At 36.5% G+C, this 25,552-nt stretch overlaps 1 protein-coding gene and 1 non-coding gene across 2 annotated transcripts in view; one reads left to right on the top strand and one right to left on the bottom strand.

The window, feature by feature from the left end:
* Window positions 1-23,110, bottom strand: part of LOC110288899 (killer cell lectin-like receptor 5) — a 53,354-nt gene extending 30,244 nt beyond the window's left edge. The window contains exons 1-6 of the mRNA XM_085839572.1: window positions 23,033-23,110; window positions 21,232-21,395; window positions 19,751-19,840; window positions 18,659-18,877; window positions 16,474-16,613; window positions 12,433-12,445 (exon numbers count right to left, since the gene is read on the bottom strand). Of these exons, the coding sequence (XP_085695698.1) occupies window positions 12,433-12,445; window positions 16,474-16,613; window positions 18,659-18,877; window positions 19,751-19,840; window positions 21,232-21,343 (574 nt within the window). The 5' untranslated portion in view covers window positions 21,344-21,395; window positions 23,033-23,110. The remainder of the gene's footprint in view (window positions 1-12,432; window positions 12,446-16,473; window positions 16,614-18,658; window positions 18,878-19,750; window positions 19,841-21,231; window positions 21,396-23,032) is intronic.
* On the top strand, window positions 8,696-8,800 carry LOC147003789 (U6 spliceosomal RNA). The gene has a single exon (XR_015047723.1). It is a non-coding gene; the product is annotated as a U6 spliceosomal RNA (small nuclear RNA).
* Window positions 23,111-25,552: the final 2,442 nt, after the last annotated feature.

The following is a 25,552-nucleotide window of genomic DNA, read 5'->3' as shown; positions in this document are numbered from 1 at the left end:
TGATAAGTTAGTTAGTTATCATGTAGTAATCTATATTAGAGTTCCTAAAATGTATATCCCTTTGAATCCAGTGACTTCCTTCATAAAATAACTTTGTTAGTTTGTTCTAAAGTATATCCCATGAATTTTGCAAACTAACAACAATAAAATACTACAAAACAAACAGAATATTCAGCAGTGGAGAATTATCTAATTAATTTATGCTGTATATAAGTGATTAATAGATATATATGGCTTTAAATATCTTGAGATCTAGATATTAAAATGAAGAAATAATCATTATTGATTAGAAATCTGCCAAATGACACCCTTTACAAAAGTCACAAATATCATCATATACCTTGGTATGACTTCAGCCAAGCAAGTGAAAAATCTGTATGACATGAACTTCAAGAATCTGAAGTAAGAAATTGAGGAAGTTCTCAGAAAATGGAAAAATCTCCCATGCACATGTATTGGCAGGTTTAATATAGTAAAAATGATCATCTTGCCAAAAGCAATCTACAGATTCAATGCTATCCCCATCAAATTTCCAACTCAAATCTTCATAGATGTATAAAGAACAATTTGCAAATTCATTTGGAATAACCAAAAACCCAGGGTAGCAAAATTTATTCTCAACAATAAAAGAACTTGTGGGTGAAACACCATTCCTGACATCAAGCTTTATTAAAGAGTAATAGTACCAAAAACTGTGTGGTATTGGTACAGAGACAGGCAGGATGATCAATGGAAATGAATTGAAGGCCCAGAAATGAACCCATGTACCTATGGTCAAATGATATTGTACAAAGGAGCTAAAACCATCCAGTTGAAGAAAGAAAGCATTTTAACAAATAGTGCTGGTACAACTGGTTGTTAGCATGTAGAAAAATGCAAATCGACATATTCATATCTCCTTGAACAAAGCTCAAGTAAAAGTAGTTCAAGGAATTCCACATGTATCCAGATACACTGAAACATATAGAGGATAAAGTGGGGAAGAACTTCAAAAACATTGTCACAGGGAAAACTTCCTCATCAGAACACCAATGGCTTATGCTCTGAGATTAACAATCAGCAAATAGGACATCATACATTTCAAAGCTTCTATAAGAAAAAGGACACTGTCAATAGGACAAAACGGCAACTGACAGATTGGGACAAAATCTTTACCAACTATATATCTGACAGACAGCTAATATTCACTATATACAAAGAACTTAACAAGATAGACTACAGAAAAACAAATAACCCTACTAAAAATAGGGTACAGTGCAACAGAAAAAAATTTCAACTGAGGAATATCAAATGGTTGAGAAGCACCTAAAGAAATGTTCAACATTTTTAGTCATCAGGGAAAAGCAAATTAAAACAACTCTGAGATTCCACTTCACACCAGTCAAATGGCTAATATTCAAAACTCAGGTGATAGCAGATACTGGTGAGGATGTGGAGAAAGATGAACACTTCTCCATTTTTGGTGGTTTTTCAAGGTGGCACAATCACTCTGGAAATCTGTCTGGACGTTCCTAAGAAAATTGAACATTAGCTATATCCCTCCTGGTCATATACCCCAAAGATTCTCGAACATATAACAAAGACACATGCTCTATTATATTCATAGAATTCCTATTTATAATAACGAGAAGCTGGAAGCAATCTAGATGTGTCTCAACAGAGGAATGGACACTTAAAATGTGGTACAATTTAACAATGGAGTACTACACTGCAATCAAAAAAGACAAATTCCTGAAATCCTTAGCCAAATGAATGGAACTAGAAAATATCTTCCTGAGTGAGATAACCCAACCACAAAATAACACACATGGTACATATTCATGATAAGTGTATATTAGCCTAAAGCTGCAAATACCCAAGATCCAATTCACAGATTACATGAAGCTCAAGAAAAAGGAGGACCAACGTATTGGTGCTTTGGTTCTTCTCAGAAAGGGGAACAAAATAATGATGAGAGCAAATAAGGAGACAAAGTGTAGAGTAGAGAATGAATAAAAGGCCATCCAGAGTTTGTCCTAGGTGGGGATTCATTCCCATATACAGTCACAAAATGGAGACACTACTGTGGATGCCAAGAAATGCTTACTGAAAGGAGCCTGATATAGTTTTCTCTTGAGAGGCCCTGTGAGAGACTTACAGAGGTATATGCTTGTAGCCAACCATTGGACTGAGAGTGGGGTCCACAATGTATGAGTAAGAGAGGTGACTGAAGGAGCTGAAGGGGTTTGCAACCCCATAGGAAAAACAAAAATATCAACTGACCAGACCCTATAGGTTAGTGGCTCCTAGGGACTAAGCCACCAACAAAAATATTACACAGGACTCCATAAGCATATGTAGCAGAGGATGAACTTGTCAGGCATCAATGGGAGGAGAGGTCCTTGGTTCTATGAAGGCTTGATGGATGCCCCAGTGTAGGGGAATCAAGGGCAGGGAGGTTGGAGTGTTTGTGTAGGTGTTGGAACACCCTAATAGAAGCAGGGAGATGGTGGATGGCGTAGATGTCTTCCAGGAGGGGTGGGGGACCAGCAAAGGGAATAACATTTAAAATGTAAATAAAGAAAATATCCAATAAAATAATTTGTAAAACCAAAAATTTAATTACAACCTGGCAAATTGATTGTAAGTTGAATTCAAGTTAAACATTATAATTTCTAGTGCAACACACCAATCTTTGGTTAGAATGTAAATGTGAGCAAAGTATTGACTCTTCAAGCCTGTGATCATGTGGTCATCAAGAGTGTGTCTTCTACTTCCTGGGTTGTGAGGACTTAATTATGAACATTTACAGAATATCATAGTTTACAAGAGAATTTACATATATATATATATATATATATATGTGTGTGTGTGTGTGTGTGTGTGTGTATACACATATCTATCTATCATCTATCTATCTATCTATCTATCTATCTATCTATCTATCTATCTATCATCTATCTATCTATTTATCTGTCTATCTATCTATCTATCTATCTATCTATCTATCTATCTATCTATCTATCTATCTATCTACCTGTCTCTATCTCTCTCTCTCTCTCTCTCTCTCTCTCTATCTATCTCTATCTCTCTCTCTCTCTCTCTCTCTCTCTATCTCTATCTCTATCTCTATCTCTATCTCTATCTCTATCTCTATCTCTATCTCTATCTCTATCTCTATCTCTATCTCTATCTCTATAAGCCTTTAGCCTCCCAAAGATTCTCTAAAACAAAAAATGAGCTAGATCTCCTACCTGACCATTTCAAAGAGTGCCAGTGTTTGGAAGGACAGGACACAGGTACTTGAGCAAAATTGAGAAACTGACACATCTAAAGCACTGAGCCATTCTAGCTCTAGAAATCCCACATTCCTCCCTCATCTGAGAGGTTTATGTGACACTGCCCATGGAAATATTAAGAGTGCTGAGACCTTTTTGCATCCTTATCACTGCTGGGAGAGTGACATCCTTACAATGTAGGCTAAGCACATGCACAGGACTCACTTCTTTGTGGCTTTGGCTTATAATTTGGCCCTCTAACATCATTCATAGACTGTGAGCACAAACCTCAGAGTTGTTTGTTCATTACTGTGGACATAGCATTAGCAGGAATTGAGGGGGTCTATCCCTATGTTTTATGAAGAAGAAGGGTAGTAAACTGAAACTGAACACAGAGTTGTAGAATCTTTCTTTGGTCAGATGTAGGAACATAACCATACATATAAAGCCAAAGAGCAGTAGCTTCCTTTATGCTTTGTATAATTGAGGTCTGAGTCTATAGAATATTGTAAATGTTTTTTTTTTAAATTTTTATTAGATATTTTATTTATTTACATTTCAAATGTTATCCCTGTTCCTAGTTTCCCCTCTGAAACCCTCCTATCCACTCCCCCTTTCCCCTGCTCATCAACCCACCGACTCCTAATTCCTGGCCCTGGCATTCCCCTATATGGGGGCATAGAACCTTCACAGGACCAAGGGTCTCTTCTTCCATTGATGACCAACTAGGCCATCCTCTGCTACATATGCAGCCAAAGCCACAAGTTCCACCATGTATATTCTTTGGTTGGTGATTTAGTCCCATGGATCTCTGGAGGTTCTGGTTAAGTACTGGTTATTGTTGTTCCTCCTATGGGGCTACAAACTTCTTCAGATCCTTGGGTACTTTCTCTAGCTTCTTCATTGAGGACCCTGTGCTCTGTTCAATGGATGGCTGTGAGAATCCACTTCTGTATTTGTAAGGCACTGTCAGAGCCTCTCAGGAGATAGCTATATGAGGCTCCTGTCAGCAAGCACTTGTTGGCATCCACAGTAGTGTCTGTGTTTGATGATTTTATATAGGCTGGTTCCCCAGGTTGGGCAGTCTCTGGATGGTCATTCTTTCAGTTCCTGTTTCACACTTTGACTCTGCAACTCCTTCCATGAGTATTTTGTTCCCCCTTCTAAGAAGGATCGAAGAATCACACTTTGGTGTTCCTTCCTGATTTCATGTATTTTGGGAACTGTGTCTTGGGTATTCCTAGCTGCTGGGCTAAAATCCAGTATCAGTGAGTGCATATCATGTGTGTTCTTTTGCGATTGGTTTACCTCGCTCAGAATATCCTTCAGATCCATCCAATTTTCCAAGAATTTCATAAATTCATTGCTTTTAATATTTGAGTAGTCTTCCATTGTATAAATGTATCACATTTTATGTATCTGTTTCTCTTTTGAGGGACATCTTGGTTCTTTCCAACTTCTGTATATTATAAAAAAAGGCTTCTATGAACATAGTGTATCATATCCTTACTACAAGTTAGAGCATCTTCTGGGTTTATGCCCAGGAGTGGTATTGCTGGATCTTCCGGTAGTATTATATCCAATTTTCTGAGGAAATGCCAGACTGATTTACAGAGTGGTTGTACACCAGTAATGGAAGAGTGTTCCTCTTTCTCCAAATCCTTGCCAGCATCTGCAGTCACCTGAGTTTTTGATCTTAGCCATTCTGACTGGCTTGAAGTGGAATTTCAGGGTGGTTTTTATTTGCAGCTCGCTGATAACTAAGGATTATGAACATTATTCTAGGTGCTTCTTTGCCATTCAGTATTCCTCATTTGAGAATTCTTTGTTTACCTTGGCATCACATTTTTAATGGTTTTTATTATTATTATTATTATTTTTTTTTTTTTGGTTTTCCAGAGTCTAATTTCTTGAATTCTTATAGATATGCCACGTTAGCTCTCTATCAGATTTTGTGTTGGTAAAGATCTTTTCCCAATCTGTTGTTTTCCTTTTTGTCTTATTGACAGTATCTTTTGTCTTACAGAAGCTTTACAGTTTTATGAAATCTTATTTGCCAATACTTGATGTTATCGCATGCACAGTTGGTGTTCTGTTAAGGAATTTTCCCCCTGAGTACTTGCATTTGAGGCTTTTCCTCACTTTATCTTCTATTATTTTCAACATCCCTTCATGGTAAAAGTCTTTGAAAGATTAGGACTCCAAGGTCCATAAGTAAACATAGTAAAAAACAAGAAACACCAAATCAGTCAACAACATCAAACTAAATGGAAGAAACTTGAAGCAATCCCACTAAAATCAAGAACTAGACAAGGCTGCCCACTCTTTCCTTACCTATTTAATATAGTACCTAAATCCCAAGCCAGAGCAATTGGACAACACAAAGAGATTAAAGGGATACAAATTACACTGTAAACTGTTAAGTAGCACAATATACAATTGTTAACTGTGTAGCATGTGCAGAACTAATAAATCCCCATATATGTTTTCTTAGAGTTACTAGTTTGAAAACAAAAGTTATTCATACACCACATCAAGTTCCATATCCCCAATATGGTTAGTCACATTTAAGGATACCCTCACTGAGTCTTGGGTGTCTACCTTATCTCAAGACTGTCTCATTCTGGACACTAAACCAAACACACTTATGAGAGAATGGATTATTTCATGTCACATGTTACTACTGAATGTTAAAGGAATATGGACTAAGAATTTAGGTGAAGGCTCAAAGAAGAATCCACAGAGTAATTATTTTTCTGACTTGAAGTATGGCTCAGGTTTAGCTATTTTTCATTTCTTTCATTTCTTTCTTTTTTAATAATTTATTTAATTATGCACCACTCCCTCCTGTCCTCCTATTCCCAGCCTCACATGCCCTTTCCACATTAACCCTTTGCCATTTACTCAGAGAAGGGGAAACCCTCCATGAATAAGAATAAAATAATCATAAGAGGGAGGGGCTTGTATTGAGAGAGGAGGGCGATGGGGAATAAGGGTGACAAAATCAGGTGTGGGATGAGACAGGTTAGATGTACAACAGAACAGGAAATTGAACAGGGGTGTGTAGCAGTGGGAAATTGGGAACTGGGTGTAGCCACTAGAAAATCCCAGATCCCATAAAACCAAGAGGCTCCCAGGAACCAAGAGACTGATATTAGCTGAAATAACCAAACAAAGGGGCGGAGCAGAGAACCTGTAGAGGCCATATCCATTGGTTAGATGTGGCCCTCAGTTGAGGAACAGGCTCACCCACCCATCAAATTATTTTTAATCCGGAATTGGTTCTGTCTAAAGGAAATACAGGGACAAATAATGGAGCAGAGACTTAAGGAAAGTCCATCCAGAAACTGCTCCTTCTAGACGTGGATCCATCCCATATGCAGTCACCAAACCCAAACACTATTGCTGATGCCAAGAAATTCTTGCTGACAGGATCCTGCTATAGCTGTCTCCCGAGAGGCTTTGCCTGGATATGAACAATACAGATGCTGATGATTGCAGCCAACCCTCAGACTACAAACCATGGGGACACAAATGGAAGGGTTAGGGGAGGACTGAAGGAAATGAAGGGATTTGTATCCCTATAGGAAGAACAACAATATCAACCAACCATAACCCACAGAGTCCCCAAGGATTAAGCCACTAATCAAAAAGTATATATGCAGGGACCTGTGGCTCCACCTACATATGTAGCAGAGGATGGCCTTATCTGGCATCTATGGGAGGGGAAGCCCTTTATCCTGTGATGCCATAGCATAGGGGAATGCCCTCGTGGCGAGGCAGGAGTGGGCATAAGGGTGGGTGAACACCCTCACAGGGTGCACAAGCAGGGGAAATGGGGGATAGGATAAGGGTTTTGCTAAGGGGAAACTGGAAAGAGGACAATGTTTGAAGAGTAAATGAATATCAAATAAAAATATCAATTAATATAAAACATAATAATTCACAAAAAAGAACCTGACCTGGCACCTCTAATTAGAGCACACACATAGTCTACCACTAAAGCCAGACAAGGCAGTCCAGCTTAAGGAAGGGGAACCAAGATAAGCAAAAGAGCCTTGCAGGGCCTTGGGTATGGGGGAAAGAAGGGAGTGGGAGAGAGCCCGTGTCCTGCCAGAGTTCAGGTGCTCTGGGTGGGTGGACAGCCAGATGCTTGACATGCAGACCTGTGTGGGTGTTTGTCTGTGTTAAGCCACTGACCCATCTAGGTGGGTGGTGGATAAGGGGCAGCCTAGGTACCTGGATCTCAGCCTCCGTCATCTCACAATAGATACGGCAGAGGAGCTGAGAATAGGGGCCTGGGGTTGCACTCAGCCCCAGGGACGAAGGAAGGGGAGGGCAGGGGGAGAGGGATCACTGGATGGTTCCCATGTGGGTGAGAGTTTGGTCAGGTCTGTGGCTGGAACACAGGATGGCTTTCTAGATGAAGGTTAGACGCTACTCATTAGGGGAAAGCCCATCCCATCCTTCAAGCATGGCTGGTCTTGATGAGCAGAGACAGTCTGTGGTTTTAGAGTAATATGTCTGTGTCATTTTTGGTCAGGATTAAGTCACATGAGATTATATTTTATAGTTCCGTTCATTTTCCTGCAAATTTCCGGGTGTTATTGTTTTGAATGGCTATATTGTTTTCCATTGTTTAGATTTACCAGATTTTCTTTATCCATTCTTCAAGTGAGGGACATCTAAGTTGTTTCACACGTTTTGCTAGTACAAATAGAGCCTCAATAAAAATAATTGGGAAGATTTCCTTGTGATATATTGGAGCATATTTTAGGTAATGCTACGTATTTTTATTTGATTTCCTGACCATATATACTTCTTTCCTATCCCATTCATTACCTGATCCTGCCCTGCTTTTTCCCACCACCTCCTCCCTCCTTCCCTCCCTCCCTCCCTCCCTCCCTCCCTCTCTCCCTTCCTCCCTCCCTCCCTCCTTCCCTCCCTCTATCTTCTGTGATTATTTTGTTCCCCCTTCTATGTAGAATTGAAGTAGGTATGCTTTGGTCTTCCATCTTCTTCAGCTCCATACGGTTTGTGTGTTGTACCATGGGTATTCTGAGCCTCAGGGCTAATACACACTTATCAGTGAGTAGGGACCATGTGCGTTCTTTTGTGTCTGGGTTACCTCATTCAGTATGATATTTTCTAGTTCCATCAATTTGCCTGTGCATTTCATGAACTCATTGATAGCTTTATAGTATTCCATTGTATAAATGTATCATTTATATTTTCTGTATTCATTTCTCTGTTGAGGGACATCCGGGTTGTTTCCCATGTCTGTGTACTATTAAAAGTCTGGTATAAACATGGTGCAGCAATGTGAACTTGTTATATGTTGGAGTATGTTTTGGGCATATGCCCAGTAGTGGTATAGCTGGGTCTTCAGGTAGAACTGTTTTCAATTACCCGATGAACTTCCAGATTGTTTTCCAAAGTTATTTTATCAATTTCTGCAGTACATATAAAAAATTGGAATGATACATAAAAGATTAGCATGGCCCCTGTGCAAGGTGGGCCTATTTTTTTTGTCCTTCGTTGTCTCACTCCTAAAGTTCATTTATAAAATATAAAGGTTTAAAAAAAACCAACAAGCTCGCCTTTTATCTCATCACTCAGGAGGCAAAAGCAAAGGAATCTGAGTTCCTATCAGTGCTATAGAAGGAGTTCCAGAGCAGCTAGGTAGCACAAAGAAAAGCTGTCTTAGAAACAAACAAACAAAAACATCCCAAAGAAACATAAACCACAACCTCAGGAAACACACACACAAAAAAAATTCAGGACAAACAGACATTATAATGACACCATCACTGAGTGCACCTGAACCTGAACATGGAGGAAACTCCCAGAGTGGCAGTATCCAGTCAGTGGAGAGGTACATGGGCTCCCAGATTAAAACAAGTTACTGTATCAATACTAACTGTCCTGAGTTTGATCATTTGGGTACACTTGTATAATATAAAGTACTGTCCCTAGAATAAAATGAGGAACATGTGTGCCTCAATTTTGTTTGTTTGTTTGTTTGTTTTTGATTCTATGACCTAGGCTCTTGCTATATTCATTTTTCAACAATCACGTCTTAACCTATTACTTGCCAGAATCACAGTGTAATCTACTACATTTAGCAAACTTCAAGTATTACCACATTTTTATAAGGCCTAAAATTATATATGAATTAAAGTGGGTAGATAGGATGATTTGGGTAAAAGTTATTCCACATATCCTTGACCTACCCTTGCAAATGTTCACCAAATTTTATATTATATTTTATGGACAAAGGAATCATTTATACCATTGAGAAAAATTTCTACATGAAACAAAAATCAAAACAAAACAAAATGGTAATCAACTAACATGAGAAATCGAAGCCTACAAAGAAATTTCTTCTCTTAATTGTACTTTCAATTGAGACAGTTTGTCTCGCCTGGCAGTAGTGGCACACGCCTTTGATCCCAGCACATGGGACAATTTGTCTTATCATTAATGGAAACTCAGGCTGTCTTTTCTTTGGGTGTGTGTGTGGGGGGGTTCTTTATTCAGTTTCATAGGAGTTTAAGCAATCAGAAAGTACACAATTCTGAAGGCTTTAGGGCAAAGGGTACACATTCACCAGAGTAGATGTGTCCTGTCTCCAACAGGAAGGAAAATGGCCTCTGTTCTATCAAGATAGATACAAGACAACAGTCCCAATGCTCTTGCAGCTTTGTTTCTCTTCATAGCAGACTATGTTCTGTAATCAAAATACTTGCTTGTTGGAGTCATGAATCATTACAAGAAACAAATAAGAATCAACACATTTCACTTTTACCTTTAACTCTGGTTGGAAAGTTAACGAGGGAATTTATTCAGTTTCTTCCCACAAATACAGTAGTAGGAATTATTACAGTGAGTATCTTCTAGTCTTGTTTTAGATAAAAATACACATCCTCCAGGCTTAAAGTTCATTTTCCTTGTTTTCATGTCACTGAAGAAGAAAGACAAGAGTGGGCAACTGGTAAATTTTGAACATTCACTGAAAAAAAATCATGATTTTAAAAATTCTATAGGCCAAAGTATACAGAATATAGAACTGTTTATCCTAAGTTCATTACGGAAATATTTTCATCTAACTTCATTAAAAACAAATGGTCTCTTATCACACCAAAACTCTACATCACATTTCACACTCACAAGTGTTTGATCAGTGGATAAATCTCATTTTCAATATTTTCAAAGAATTATTTTACCAATTTTGCTTTCACATTTATATTTTGTCAATAAGAATGCTAGGACAATAGTAAAGCAGATGTGTTTGGCACACAAAACAAGGTCTTATAGGTGTGTATTTTAAGGAGAAAGGGCATATTTGAAATATAGTCACAGATGAGTGCTTGTGACTAATGTTTTTGTATTGTTTCCCTTTATTCCTAACCACCCCATAGATAAACAGTTTTCACAGAGACATAGTAATCTACTGAATTCCCTGTCTGCAACAGAACTCTGATTTCTGCAGTATGATATTTTAGGGGCCTCAACTAACTTTCTGTTTAAAAAACTGAAGCTAATTTTAAAAAGTAAATTAGAACAAAGACAAATTACCACAAAAACACGAGCACTGTGCATTCTGCGACACATGGGCTACATAGCAAAACTAGAAGTAAAAAGGTAATTATGTAATAATTGATAATTAAGATCCTCTTGTATAAATCAACAGAAATGAGATTTTTCCTCAGGTCAAGGTGTTAGGAGGAGTTGGACAAACCTCAGATGGTCAGGGAAGCACTGTTGCTAGTTTTTCCCCTAAAAGCAGAAACTGACTAAGGAATGTACTCAAAACGAAGATCCCCAATAATGAATCCAGCCAGCCATTGTGGGGCACAATCCATCCTTCCTGTTTTTAGGGAATGAAGGTAGAGGGATCACAGTTCAAGGTTAACCTTCAATATGTAGGATGTTTGAGGCTAGACTGTATTAATGAGAACCTGTCACATGAGAGAAAGAGAATGAAATCCACAGAAAGCACATGGAACCTAGACTTCCAAACGAGAGTCTTTAGCAAAATAAAACATTTTTGAATTTTGGATTTAGGATGAGGAGAAATTGAATATTCAAATTTACCAAATTTAGGAATGGTAAAAAAATTAACAAATCAGATAAAAATGAAAAATATATGATTTGGATTCTGAGGGTTCAAGTACAAAGGAAGATTATGAACTGGAAAATAAGAAACAGGAGAGAATAAAGAATGCATAAACTTAAACTAACGATGTACATAGGCCTTAAGGAAAACCACTATTTAGCAAGCTTATGTTTGACAAAGACAAAACAGACTCCATATTTCTTCAGCGGTTTAGAATTGTGTGTGTGTGTGTGTGTGTGTGTGTGTGTGTGTGTGTGTGAGTGTTTGGGTGTTTGCCTATTTGTTATGGGGGAGTAAATTTTCTTATTGGGATTTGGTTTGTTTATTCACTTGCTTGATTTTACTTTCCTTTTGTTTTTGTTGTTTTACAGAGAAAAATAACATGACGTTGAGTCTGTAGGAAGGTAGGGAGCAACAAGGTGTGAGAACGGAAACAGATCAAAATGTATTCTGTGAAAAGTGTAATTAAAATCAAAATTAAATTTTAGAAAAGTATAACAATTACAGAAGATATGATTTTTTTAAAAGAAAACCAAAGTGCAAGGCAAAGGATACCTACAGAGAAATTACTAACTGCTCAAGGAGTTGACAAAGAGCTCCCACTCAGCTCGGGATATTACTCCTGCCCTTGGGTCCCATAACTATGTGGTAAGGCCTTGTTGCTGAAGATACTCCCCATCTTGACATCAAGATATGAGAAGTCAATCTCCAACTGATATGGAAATACCTTCCCCTGGGCAGGGAAAGGGTTAATAGGTTATCTACACGTTGCAGGGGAGAAAGGTATGAGTACTCCTATCCTGGCTGGACCCTGTATGCTACAATGGTGACCTGCTAGGCAAGATATGTTATAAGATAAATAAATGATTTCTTATTGGAACTGAGGCCTTTATCATGGGAGGTACGCATGCTTGGTGTTATAATCTAAATAAAAAATCCAGTATTGGGAAGGTCACATGCCCTAGGTTGGAACTTGGTATAATCTCTCTGCTAAGTGGTCACTGGTTAAGTTAACATTTTTCACTTGTAGCCTAGAACTGTGATGCTCTCAACCACCATGAGAAAGCTTCTTTATTCAGTGAGGGGAGTCAGTGCAGTGTGCCAGAATTGTCCAAAGTGTTTGTGTGCTGAGCCCTAAAGGAGACATCTAAATAAACTTCATAGTCTCCATACCACCAGCAAGAGTCAGCAAACAACAGGGAAGAGGAAATTAAAAAATGTAAGCACCAGCAAAGGGGAAAGGCTCTGTGAAATTCTGCCTTTTTGAAAAGACGAAATTTTGTAAAGATTAGTTCTTTTTAGAAATCATTATTAGGTGACAGCTGCTGAAAAAGTGAGTTTCAATTCTTTATTGAGGGTGTGGCTAATGGTGGATTTCCTTGTTCCAGTGCATGGCTTATCACCATGCATCTTTGGACAGTTAATTACGAAGGCAAGAGCTATCAATGGCACATGTTAGAGATTTGAGTAGGAGAAGGAGCATATATGTTCATATATTATATGATGTATATGTGATACTCAAGAAAAACTAATATTATTTAAAAAGTTAATGAGTAAATGTTTTTGTACAGATTATAGGTAAACAATAAACTTAAGATTCACACATAACACCTTTAACTGGAATGTATGTGTATGTATACATAAACATGCTATTATATTTATTCATAACTGGCAATAAAATAAGCTAACAACAATAAAATGTTAAATGAATATCTGTTATAGTCAGACTCGTTGTATCTGTCATGACCATTCCCTCACATTACACCATCTTAAGTTGTCGACTTTCTAGTGCCCTTCCCATGTTAGAACACACCATCCTTAGATGTGTGCAATACCAAGTCACTTTTGGTCATCTCCTCCACTATACATCTTCCTTTTGTAACACTTGATCAGGAACTGCCTTAAACATCTTGTCCTTATGCCTGAGCTCCATAGAAAATGAGGAAAACCATGAGAAATGGAGAAATGCCTTTGCAGACAACCCTCTCTATCCCAAAGGGAGGGTTAGAGTCTGAAGGGTTCAGAAACTCACAGTTTAGATGAGCCATTGTCAATCCATGCCCATTGCTTTTTTTTCTTATCATATGACAATCCAATCCAGTAACTGTCTGAAATAACCTGGAACTGAAGGAATTTCTGTAAAGGAACCAACATTGCTTATGATGAAATTTCTATCTGTTGGATGAGAGAACAAGCAAGAAAAGTTCCCAGCATCCCTATGTCATTCTCTGCTGTCCTGTCCTCCCACCACTCAGTCTCACCATATTCATTTTCTAAACTGACTTCCAATTTATATCAAATTGATGTCAATTCAATAAACTATTTAAAATAAAAACTTCAAGAGTCCTCAGTTTATGAGGGGATGTGTTATTGTTTTTCTTAAACCAAGTCTCTGGATTTAACCAAGATTTTCTTGAACTCAAAATCTTCCTACTTAAGGCTGGCATGTTTTAGATTTGTCATTTTTTGACTGACGTATCAATTCATTTTATTGCATCTACTATGCATGAGCGAAGCAGAGAATTCTCAACAGAGGAATCTTGAATGGACAAGAAGCACATTCATAAATGTTCAAAGCTCTTAGCCACTAGGGAAATGCCAATTAAAACAAAACTAAGATCATGTCTTACCCTAATAGTGATAGCACATGCTGACAAGGATATGGAGAAAGGGGAATACCACTACACTTCTGATGGGAGCAATACTTGTAGAAATCAATTTGGTTGTTTCTCAGGATACTGGTAATATTTCTACCTCAAGAACTAGTTGTGCCTCTCCAGTGCATATACTCAAAGATTCTCCACCAACCCAAAAAGACTCATTGTTGGATATGTTCATAGCAGATTTGTTCATAATACCTAGAAATTGGAAATATCTTAGAGGTCCCTTCACTTAAAAATGGATAAAGGAAATGTGCCACATCTATACAATGGAGTACTATTCAGCTATGATAAAAAAAGCATCATGAATTTTGCAGGCAAGTTTATGGAACTTAAGAATATCGCCATAACTGAGGTAACCAAATCAAAAAATGGCATACAGGGTATGTCTTCACGTACCAGTTGATATTATACATGAAATTCAGGTGTCCATGATATCCTTCACAGACCCCAGAGGCTGGATAAAAGAAGGGCACAAGCGAGAATGCTTGAGTCCCACTTGGAAGCATGAATGGAATAATCATAGAAGGTAGATGGATGAAGGGAACTGAGTGAGTGAAAAATTAGATTGAGAGATTAATCAAGGTTAAGAATCTGTTGTCCATAGGGGAGGGGGAATGGCTTGATGGGCATGAAAATGAATGGAAATCTGCAAGAGATGGGGATTGGTTTTGGACATCTCCCAGAAGAGATGCATACCAATCATAGGGAAAATACACAAGAATCGTCCAGGATATCCCTAGCTGTATCTCTATGTAACCTGGAGAGGCTGCCTACTGTGGCCAACAAAGAATTCTGGAGGAGTGACAGGGACACCAACATAACCACAAGACTTTGTCCCTAAACTTATCCCATCTATAAGAAACACAGGGATTGTGGAACAAAGTCTAAGGGAATAACCAACCAATAACCAACTTAACTTGAGTCACATTCCATGAAAAATCATCAATCCCTGTCCCAACAAATGATACACAGTTATGCTTGCAAACAGGAATCTAGCATAGATGTCCTCTGTGAGTCTTGGTCCACAGTCTGAATCATACATATACAAACACCCATAGCTAAACAGTGGATGGAGCTTGAGGACTTCTATGGAAGAACAGGTGGAAGGATTATGGGCTCTGAAGGGGATAGGATCTCCATAGTAAGACCAAGAGAATCATCTAACCAAAACCCTTGGGACTCTCAGAAATTGAACCACAAACAAAGAGCATACATGAGTCTGGACCTCAGCCTCCCTGCATATGTGCAGCTTGGCCTTCAGTGTAAGTTTTGAACAAGTGGAGTAGGCACTATGCCAAAATCTGTTGCCTGTACATGGGTTAAGTTCTTGTAACTGGGCTGCCTTGTCTAGACTCAGTGGGAGCACATTCACCTATACTGATGGAAATGTATTGTGCCAGGTTGTGGGGATACCTCAGGGCCCCCATCCAATCAGAGGAGAAGGATGGTTAGGGTTGGATTATGGAAGGGGTGACCAAGAAGGGGCAGTGAGCAGGATTTAAAATGGATAAATAACATACTACTATTATGAATATGAATACGATTACAACTATGACTACAACTACAACTACTACTATTACTATGGCAGCTAATAATAATAATAATAATAATAATAATAATAATTTTTAGAAACTGGTTTTGTTTACTGTATCAAAAGAAAATTACTCTATTGTTTGACATCAAATATTCTTTTAGAATGTTATTTAAAATCTATTAAATTTGTGTATAAATATTATACCATGTTATAAATAACAAAGTTTTCAAGGTGATCCTGCAATTATTTTTCTAGAAAAATCTAGTCTTCATATTTGAAAGGATTTCATAACTAATAATTAAAAGAGGAAATGACAGAATCTTGAAAACTTTGTTTTTTTTTTAAATAGTCATTTCTAAAGATGGATATCCTTTTTACAGGACATAGGAATACTATACATTAAATATTGTGGACAGTTTCAGTAGAAATCCCTATGGAGCTAAATGGCTAACCATTTAATTCCACATTTCTGATATCATCTCATTTTGCAGACAGGACCACAGCACAACTGCTTTCCCTGTTGTCATCTGATTGCTCATCTCAGGCAGACTCACTTAAAGGTTCCAAAGAGCAAATCCTAAAAACGAAGGGTTTACTTGGCCCTCGGTGGAGATAAATGACTCTCAGTAATAGGAGATGCTATACCAAAGGATTACACTTCCTCTGGGAAAGACATGCTTTCTGAAGGATTCTCTTGTACACTCCTGAGACAGGGAGGAGACTGAAAGACACACGTGTCTTTGTAATAATGAGTCTCCACTTAACAGACTTGTGTCCCACAGTTTTGTTCACATTACACGAAAATCATATACAAATGCAAAAAAATGGATCCAGTACCTCATTATTCAGGGTTAGAGACAGAGTATAAGAAAATAAGGGGCACTTGAGCCTCTACAGTACCAGTTCATCTTCATCTTCTATCTTCACAAGGGCTAATCTGTTATTCTGGCAGTTATGTTTACATCCACTCCAGGTATTTTTGCTCATGATGAAATAAAAACATTTAGTACCATAGCAGAACCAGTATTTAACACCTGTCCCTACAACAGAGAAGGTAAATGTCTAAACTTATTATTTTCTGGTATTTTGTTATCAGAGGAATATATTTATTAAATCTATTATTTTTTTAAAAGAGGTAAGATCTCATAGTTCTCAGAAAGTAGAATTCTATAATGGCCAAACACCCCTGCACACTCATGCATGATCTATGCAACATTGTTAATACCACTAGAGATCTAGAAATATTTCCTGTGTCAATCATGGATGAATCATTAGAGAAAATGAAGCACATACACACAAAAATATTGTTTATCCTTTAAAGGAAAATGAGTCAGCCTGACAGGATGATTTATGCCTATGACATGAGAACTCCAAAGAGAAAGACAGGAAGTTCACTAACAGTTTGAGGCCTTCCTTGGCTAAACCATGATTTTCATGTCAGTCTTCTCTACATTGTGAGTTCCCAGTCATCCTGGGCTTCAAAATGACATCCTGTCTCACAGCAAATCCAAAAGCAAGATGCTGACCTATGTGACAAACATCTCTGAACTTGAGGATGATTTGCAAAGTGAAACACACTGGGCATATGATTCCAGGGAGATCAGGTTTTTTTTTTTTTTTTTTTTTTTTTTTAAAAAAACAAGTTCTATGAAGCAGAGGCTTGGGAGATACCTGGGGCCAGAGGCAGACAATGGCACTTGGTAGTCAGAGGCAGTTAAACTGCTGACAGAATTCTAGGTATGCAGTAATGCATTGTGCCCACACTCATCCACACACTTCTATATACTTAACATTGTGCTGAAATCTGTGTTAAAGTGCTGAAATCTGTGTTAAATTCTTTTACCTTAAGAGAAAAAGAGACAAATGAGAAAGGTTTTGGTGTTGAAAGTCTGTTCTCCTGATCATGTTGATTCAACCTTGTTCTGCCCACATGTCTAAATGTTTAAATTTGAATACATTAAAATGTGTGCAGTTTGTTTTGCAAGATCCTCTCAATATGAATATTTTGTTGCTGGAAATGCCAATGGTCTATTAAGAAAGATTATTTCCAACCTTCACTTTTCTGTGAAGAGGTATCAATGTGTAGCTCAGGCTTTCCTTGAAATTTCTGGGATGTCCTTATATTACTGAATGTTATAATCCTCCTCCCTCAACCTCACAGTCATAGGGATTACATCATTATGCTATCCTAGACAGGTAATTAAGTTATTTTAAAGTAATGGCACAAAAGTTTTTCCATGAGTCTGGAATACTTCAAAGATTGTTTTGGAGATATTTTTCCTGTCACAGATTTTATAATGCAAACATATTAATGTTTTAAACATATTAATTAAACATATTAATCCTGACATAATGAGAATCATCACATCCTACTGTCACAGAGTGGTGAGATTATATACAAGAGCTCTTTGTTACAAATCTTGAAAAAGTAGTTAATGATAATTGATAAACTGTGTCAGTAAAAATGACCAGTTACTGGCATAGGCAAGAAAGGTTCCTTGTGACTCTTGATCTTTTCATTTTCCCAGCCTCATTCCCTGTGTCACTGGCAGAGTTGCAACATTTAAACACCATACTTAAACTCCCTTTTCTGCCCCATGGAGGGTCCTATTTTACAAACAATACAGATCTTTCAAAACCTGTCAGATGGGAAACACACATGCACAAACAAAAATTTCTTCTTATAACTGCATCCATGTAAATGCACTAAGTCCATTTTAGCATAAAAAGTTCATAAATACAGTCTTATTAAAACCTTCCACATTTTGTCAGCAACAAAGTTGGACACTCAGATTTTCTGCTCGACAGAAAAAAATCAAAAGTATCAAATATATCATTTTGTAATTCCCTCCCCAGGGGGCAGTAGGAGTGCCAAACAGAACTTGGCTTCTAGAAACTATAAGATTCTCCTCATCCAAATACGGATTAATGAGTTTCCATATCTCTACATGATGTAAGGGACCCCCAAATGATTAACCCAAAGATTACAAGCATCTTCAGCTGCTGTATGTACTTCAAAGCTTCCAGAGAATAAATAATAGATAATAATGCAATTCTGTACTCATGGTATTCCTCTGCTACATACCTGAGTCTTGTGAGGAATCTAAATCTGTCTTGGTTTCACTGTACCATCTCTTCTGTTCTCTGTTGAGGGATTCCAGAAGTTCCTCGCCTGGACTACAATCTATAGACTTATTTCTCAACATTTCTTCCTTTAAGTTGATGTCACTTTGCATGTTAGTACAGTTATGGTTGTGGTTTAGAGTTTCATGGATTTCTTGTTTGTGTTGATTATACTGAAAAACTAAATTAATCACAGATAAAATCTAAATGCTTATAAAATATACATATCGAAATTTAATGTAGAGAAAAAGCTTCATGTGGACAGCCAACACATATCATTACTTTCATTGGTATTTTAACATTTATAAATTAGCACTCAATTAACTCACTATGGAAACAGATACTTCACTTTTTCTCTAAATTAAGTTTACTGTAAAATACAGCTGAATAAAATTATGGTAGAAGAACTTCCATTCACTTCAATTTTACAGCAAAAATTTACAGATAATTACTTAAGTAAAATATTCAGTGAATACTTAACACACTATGAAAATGTGAACTAAAAACATGTTAAGAAATGGCACAATTCTTGGAGCATATGGAGTATAATATATCTATAACTATATATGTAGATATATAGTTATATTTTAGCACAGTCTGAAAGTAATTCCCTATGTTAATATAGAGAAACCCAATTAAGTTTAACCTTAATGTCTTTGTACAGATGAAAAGTTTTTACTTAAGGAAGACTTCAGTATACATTGAAAAAACTATAAAAGGAAGCTCATTGATTCTTTGCACGGGTGTTTTTCAAAAAAATGTGTACATTAGATTCACAATCACCTGAGCTCAGAAAGTAGACTACCACCCAGTCATCAGAAGGAATATGACAAAAAATGACAAAATAGGGGAACTCTCAACACCCCCAGAGCCAACAGATTAAGTATGATAGAGAACAAAACATTCCACTTTGTGGGTAAAAAACATTATAATACCAAAGATTTTTGACTCATTCCCTTATTATAGGCAGAACCATGGACAGTGTGTATAACTGCATAGTTCATGTCTAAAGCTTTAGGTAGAAGGAAAAGCAACATATCTCTCAATTACTCACTCTTTACTGCCAACACTGCAACTGTTACAAGAAGAAGGAAACAGAGGATTCCAAGAGCTCTTACAATGAGCTGCCAGGGTCCTGAACACTCTTAAATAAATAAAAAAAAAAAAAGCAGGAAAATAATCATCAAAAGAAGATCATATCTCAGTACTAATTATAATTTTTTGTAGCATGGAAACAAGTGGAAAATTTTCACAAGTGAATGATACAAACAAACTGAGAATATGCTCTGGATATTTTTTATTTAAACCTAAAATTCGCCCATTGTAGAAATCCCATGTTTTTGAATTTCCACAAAAATTTGAACTTGGCCTTTTATTGTGACACAGCCTGAATGAGCTGGATAACAGGTATTGCCCTCACCCAGTTCTACAGAATGAAAATTAAATTCTATAGAAGGCACTGGAGGCATAGATGCAATCTAAGTACAAGATGCCAAACTGGAGCATGCAGTATATCAAGAAATGTAACTGAGAATGGAGAGGAAGAAAGAGGGATGGATGTTCTTGAGAACTGGTAGGGAACCACAGATCCTCTTAACCTGTATGTATCCCAATCTTTGAAAAGGCCTATAAGTTAACTATCTCTTTGTCCCTGTAGGTTTGATTTTGTTCTGTAATGTAATAATAAACATTTTGGTTTATCTAAGGCGTTTGGAATCTGAAACTCATGCCTTTTGTTACCACTACATCGAAGAAGAAAAGGATCTCAGCCTGAAGCATACATGGTACAGTGTAAAATGAGAAAAAAAAATATTAAAAAGTGAGATTTCTGCTTTTCCCTAAAAATGAAACTATTCTTCAACATTTTCAGGAACTGTTGCTGGGTTTTATTCATTTCTATTCCCACTATCCTGTCATCTCCTCCTTTTTCATCTGAAACTATTTCCAGTAGGAGATTTCTTGTTTTGATAGACAACTGCTATTGCCTGTTGCATTAGATGTTGGGTATATTTTTAAAAAGTTCCTTTGAGAGGGAAAAATACAAAAGGTCTGTTTCCTTAGGACTTTTTTCTCCAGAACATTTGGTGTACTTTCAAACTCTAGTTTGTCTGTTAGATTTAAAAATTTCAAAATACTTCTTGACTAGTATGAATAATGAAAAACCTCCTAATGATTTTTCATTTCTTCTTGATTAGCAAGAAAATGTTTTGCTTATATCTTTCCATAATTCTTTTCTGCCCATTTGATTTCTTTTGTAGCTAGTTATAACTAAAGTATAGAAGTTGAGTTATAAATTATTCTTTCTTTTTAAAATTTAAAACTGGATTTGGTTTCTTTTTAACTTAGATTTGAATAATTTTGTACATGATTACCATCCAAATAATACTCTTTTCTTCCCTCCCATCCTTGTGCATAACCAAGCCCCAATGAGATGGATCATTATAGTGTTACCTAGAAGCTAAGACTATTTCTAATTTTTAAAAGTTTAAAGCACATTTAAAACTACATGTGGTATTAGATACTTTAAACACTTACTTGTGTAGCCAGTTTCTCTGGGCCCTTGAATCTCCTCATGGCTCACTAGTCTCTGCAACCCTGAAGACTTATGAAGTCTCACAGTTGAGTAAGTGACCTCTGGCTCACTCATCGTGGGAGTACATGAAGTATGTTCTGTGGTAAAATGGGCCTTTGAGTGAATTCTAAAAAAAAAAAAAATTAAAATGTTCACCTATAGGAAGATAACTGAAGCTGATGATATAGAGGGTTGGAAAAATGTAGAGTCTGACTAACTCATTTAATAATCCAAACATCCTGATATGGACTGATCCCAATTTCCATTACATGTGAGAGCTCATTGTAGATTTCTGCTAAAGTAGTTTATATTTATAATGGTAATAGCAATTATTCCTAAGAAATATGAAAAAAATAAAAATTTACTATGTCATTCTACCATTGATACAGCCTATTTGCTCAAAATATTCAGCACAGAGAAATATTAGGTAAAATTGCTACCACTAAAAATGATTGACATACATTTAAACAATCAGTTCAAAGAACAAAGAGTTGAAATTTAAAAATAAATAAAAATGTTGTTTTAGAATTATTTATACATTTTGATAATACATAAATATAATTGTTTTTTCAGTTTTTTTATTTATACATGACTCTAAGAATTTCCCAATAAGATATTTGAAGGTTAATACGCAGGTGATTCAAGGCACATAAATAATATTGGCTTGAAGCCCCAATCAGCTGAGATGTCCAACCTTTCCACCAAGCCATATTCTATACATCCTTATCCATGGTTGGACCTAGTAAGTGAATTCAAACAGATAAGTACCTAATGAGTGGGGGAAAAAAAGAAAAATGTGGTATATTCTATCTCATCTGAGACTCTTGGCTCAAAGTCGTCACAAATGTTTCGTAACTTTTAGTAACTGCAGCAAACAGAAAGGTAATAAAGGGCCATTGCCAGCTAGGGTGTGGGAGCAACAGAGAGATAGGTATAGAGGATACAATGTGAATTTTTAATCTTACATAATTCCATGTACATGATCATGTCACATATAATAAATACACACATGATGTTGCAAGAGGAGGTTATATGAAAATAAATTTTGCCTCTATGCAGTACACATTAGCTAAAGTTCATAGATACCATCTGATAGTAGACGTCAATGTATTTGTAAATAGTATTTATAACTGATATTACCCTTACATTAATAACTGAGCTGAGAGCCAGGGGATTAGAAATACAAGATGCACATGTGAGAAAATTCTTATCTAGTTTTTCAATTTATTAAGTTTTCAGAATCGATTCAAAATTTGCTTTGACAAAGAATCATTGCATCATAGAATTCTTTTTAAAAATTGTTATTTATTATCATTGCTCTTTGGCTGGGTAAACTGAGGTGTACATGTCCAGAAGACAATTTTACTAAGTGAGTCCTCCCACTCTACCTTCATGTGAAGTCCAGGGATCAAAATAGGTGGTCAGTCAGCTTTGTGTAGCAAGTACATTTACACACTGACCCTTTTTACCTGGATCCTATTATTACATCTTTCAGATAGATAATATATAAACATTTGATGCAGTTATAGAGTAACGAACTTCAGAGATCCCTCTACTTTAACTTCTTAGCACACAAGTCACAGTACACTCCTAAGAAAACAATTAGTGCAGAATAACAGTTGTCACATGCTGCCAGAGTTAACCTGATCTAACACAACCAAAAGCGCTTCCCCATTTATCCAGATCTCATATCAAACCCCCTGAAATTCTCTTGAGTATATTTGATCATTTGGTAGAAAAAAAAATAAAAGCAGTTACTTTTACCTGTGTCTCTACTGATGTGATTCTGGTGGAGGGAAAAGTTGGGTGAAAAGCTGACGTTTTCTGGTCTATATCCCCTAAGAGTTTCAAAAATGAAAGACGGAACTAAATTTCCACCGAGTGATACTCAACCTCATGATTTTCTGCCCCTCCTCGTCATCAAAGCAAAAAGAGGAAATTGCTTATGGCAATCTGAAACAACATATAGTATCAGGTGGACAAAACAAATGTGAATAATTTATATTTGAAGACGAGGAACATGTACAATCCTGCAGAGAGGGGAAAACATTGTCTTTAGCAAAAAAAATAGGAAAAAGATGGACTGAAGTTCATAGGCTAATTTTGTCATAGACTGTTTGAAATTTACTCTTATGTTACTATATTTTTAGTTACCCCTTGATTTTGAATTATGCTAATTGCAGTTAAGTATATATTAAAAATGCTTTTAAGCACTCACATTTCCACTGCTGAAGTCTTCCTTTTTAATTTTCTAGATCTTCAATCATAGATAATATTTCCATTGAACATTAATATCATTCTGTATGGAGTGTTTTGATGCTGATTTTGTCATGGTGCTGAAAATCAAATCTAAGACAATGAACATGCACAGCAAATATTCTTTCCTTGAACTACAGATTCAGGACTTGGTTTTGTTTTGTTCTGGTGTTTTTTTTTTCCTTTGTTTTATATTGTTTTGTTTGTTATTGTTATTGTTTGAGATGTTTTATGTTACTATGTAGCATAGGCTGACCTTATACTCACATTCATCAGTTCTCACTCTTTTTTGTTTTAGAATTATAGCTGTAAACAATGCCACCAATGTATTCCAGGTTAATAAATAAATAACAAGCATTACACACACACACACACACACACACACACACATATGTGTGTGTATATATATATATATGTATATATATTAAGATTTTAAAGCCATGTGTAATTACTAATTACTTATGTACAGCATAAATTAATAAGCCAACCCACTAGTAATGAATATCCTAGTTGTTTTATACTATTTTGTTGTTGTTAGTTTAAAAAATATATGAGATATTCTTAGAACATACAAAGCAAGACATTTTATGCATGAAGTCATCTGATTCAAGGAGTTATACATTTAAAGAACTCTAATACGGTATATCAGATGACATCTCGTTTATTTTCATTTAATTGGAAAATAGTGAAAATACTCACAGTTGATTTGTTAGAGAGTAGATTAGGCGATTTTTCTTCTATGAGTTTTGCCCATTGGTTTGTGATGAAAATTGTTGGAATGAAGCTGTTTCAGCAAAGACAGATTGAAAGTCCAGAGAATGGAGGACTTTGTAGTTTTGTGGATCTAACAAGTAATTATCTTACAGGATGCTAGGTTTAGCCCTATAATTAACCTGTCACAAACATCCTGTCACTGGCAGATAAAAACTTCATGAAATCTATGAACCTACCAGACCACTACCTTCCACCAACATGAAGGCTAAGAATGTCCTCAGATGTCCTATAGAAAAGTTGCTCACATCTTGCTGCAACCTCCTCTCTGATATATCCACCAATTTATGCTGAAATTGGCTGGATTTATGACTATATGGGTTCCTTAAAACTCCAGAACTTCATGAAAATGCTTCCATATTGAAACATGGAGATATGATCACTCAAAATTGTTCCAGAATATACTTGTATTCCATATAGGGTGAAAGCTTGTTTTTGTATCAATAGCCCTCCATTGAAAGCTCTTGCTGTGCACATTACTAGTGAGGCTACACATGCTGAATACTTTTGACACTTCACTGGGATTGAGGGAGCAGTTTAGTGTAGGGCCGTGTTTGCTATATACAAAGACTTAACCATATATCATAGAATAATGATAATAGTAATAATAATAATAATAATAATAACACAAATGATAATGATAGTAACAAAAACAATGACTATAATAATAGAATACAGATAGGAGGTAAAAGACTATTTGATCCAAATAGTCTGTTTCCATGAGAAAAATGTATAAGTTTCTCTCTAAACTGCACTTTCATTTGATTGTAGTTTTTCCAACCTGCTGAATTGTTTTTGATGAAACAGTTTAAATTGTTCTTTAAAACAAGTGACAGTGGTTATCCAAGCACAGGGAAATCACAGATGGTTTGAAACTAGAAGAGGAACTGAAGATGCACTGAGAAGCCTGACTCTTTTTGTTTTATTTATTATTTATTTTTTTTATTACGTATTTTCCTCAATTACATTTCTAATGCTATCCCAAAAGTTCCCCATACCACCCCTCCACCCACTTCCCTACCCACCCATACCCATTCTTTTGGCCCTGGCATTCCCCTGTATTGGGGCATATAATGTTTGCAAGTCCAATGGGCCTCTCTTTCCAGTGATGGTCTACAAGGCCATTTTTCGATACATATGAAGCTAGAGACAAGAGCTCCGGGGTACTGGTTAGTTCATCATGTTGTTCCAACTATAGGGTTGCAGATCCCGTTAGCTCCTTGGGTACTTTCTCTAGCTTCTCCATTGGGAGCCCTG

Source organism: Mus caroli, unplaced genomic scaffold, assembly GCF_978045245.1.
Source record: "Mus caroli unplaced genomic scaffold, Mus_caroli_1 scaffold_7, whole genome shotgun sequence".
Lineage (NCBI taxonomy): Eukaryota > Metazoa > Chordata > Mammalia > Rodentia > Muridae > Mus > Mus caroli.
Note: the sequence above shows the minus strand (reverse complement) of the source record. Positions and strands in the feature narration are given on the sequence as shown.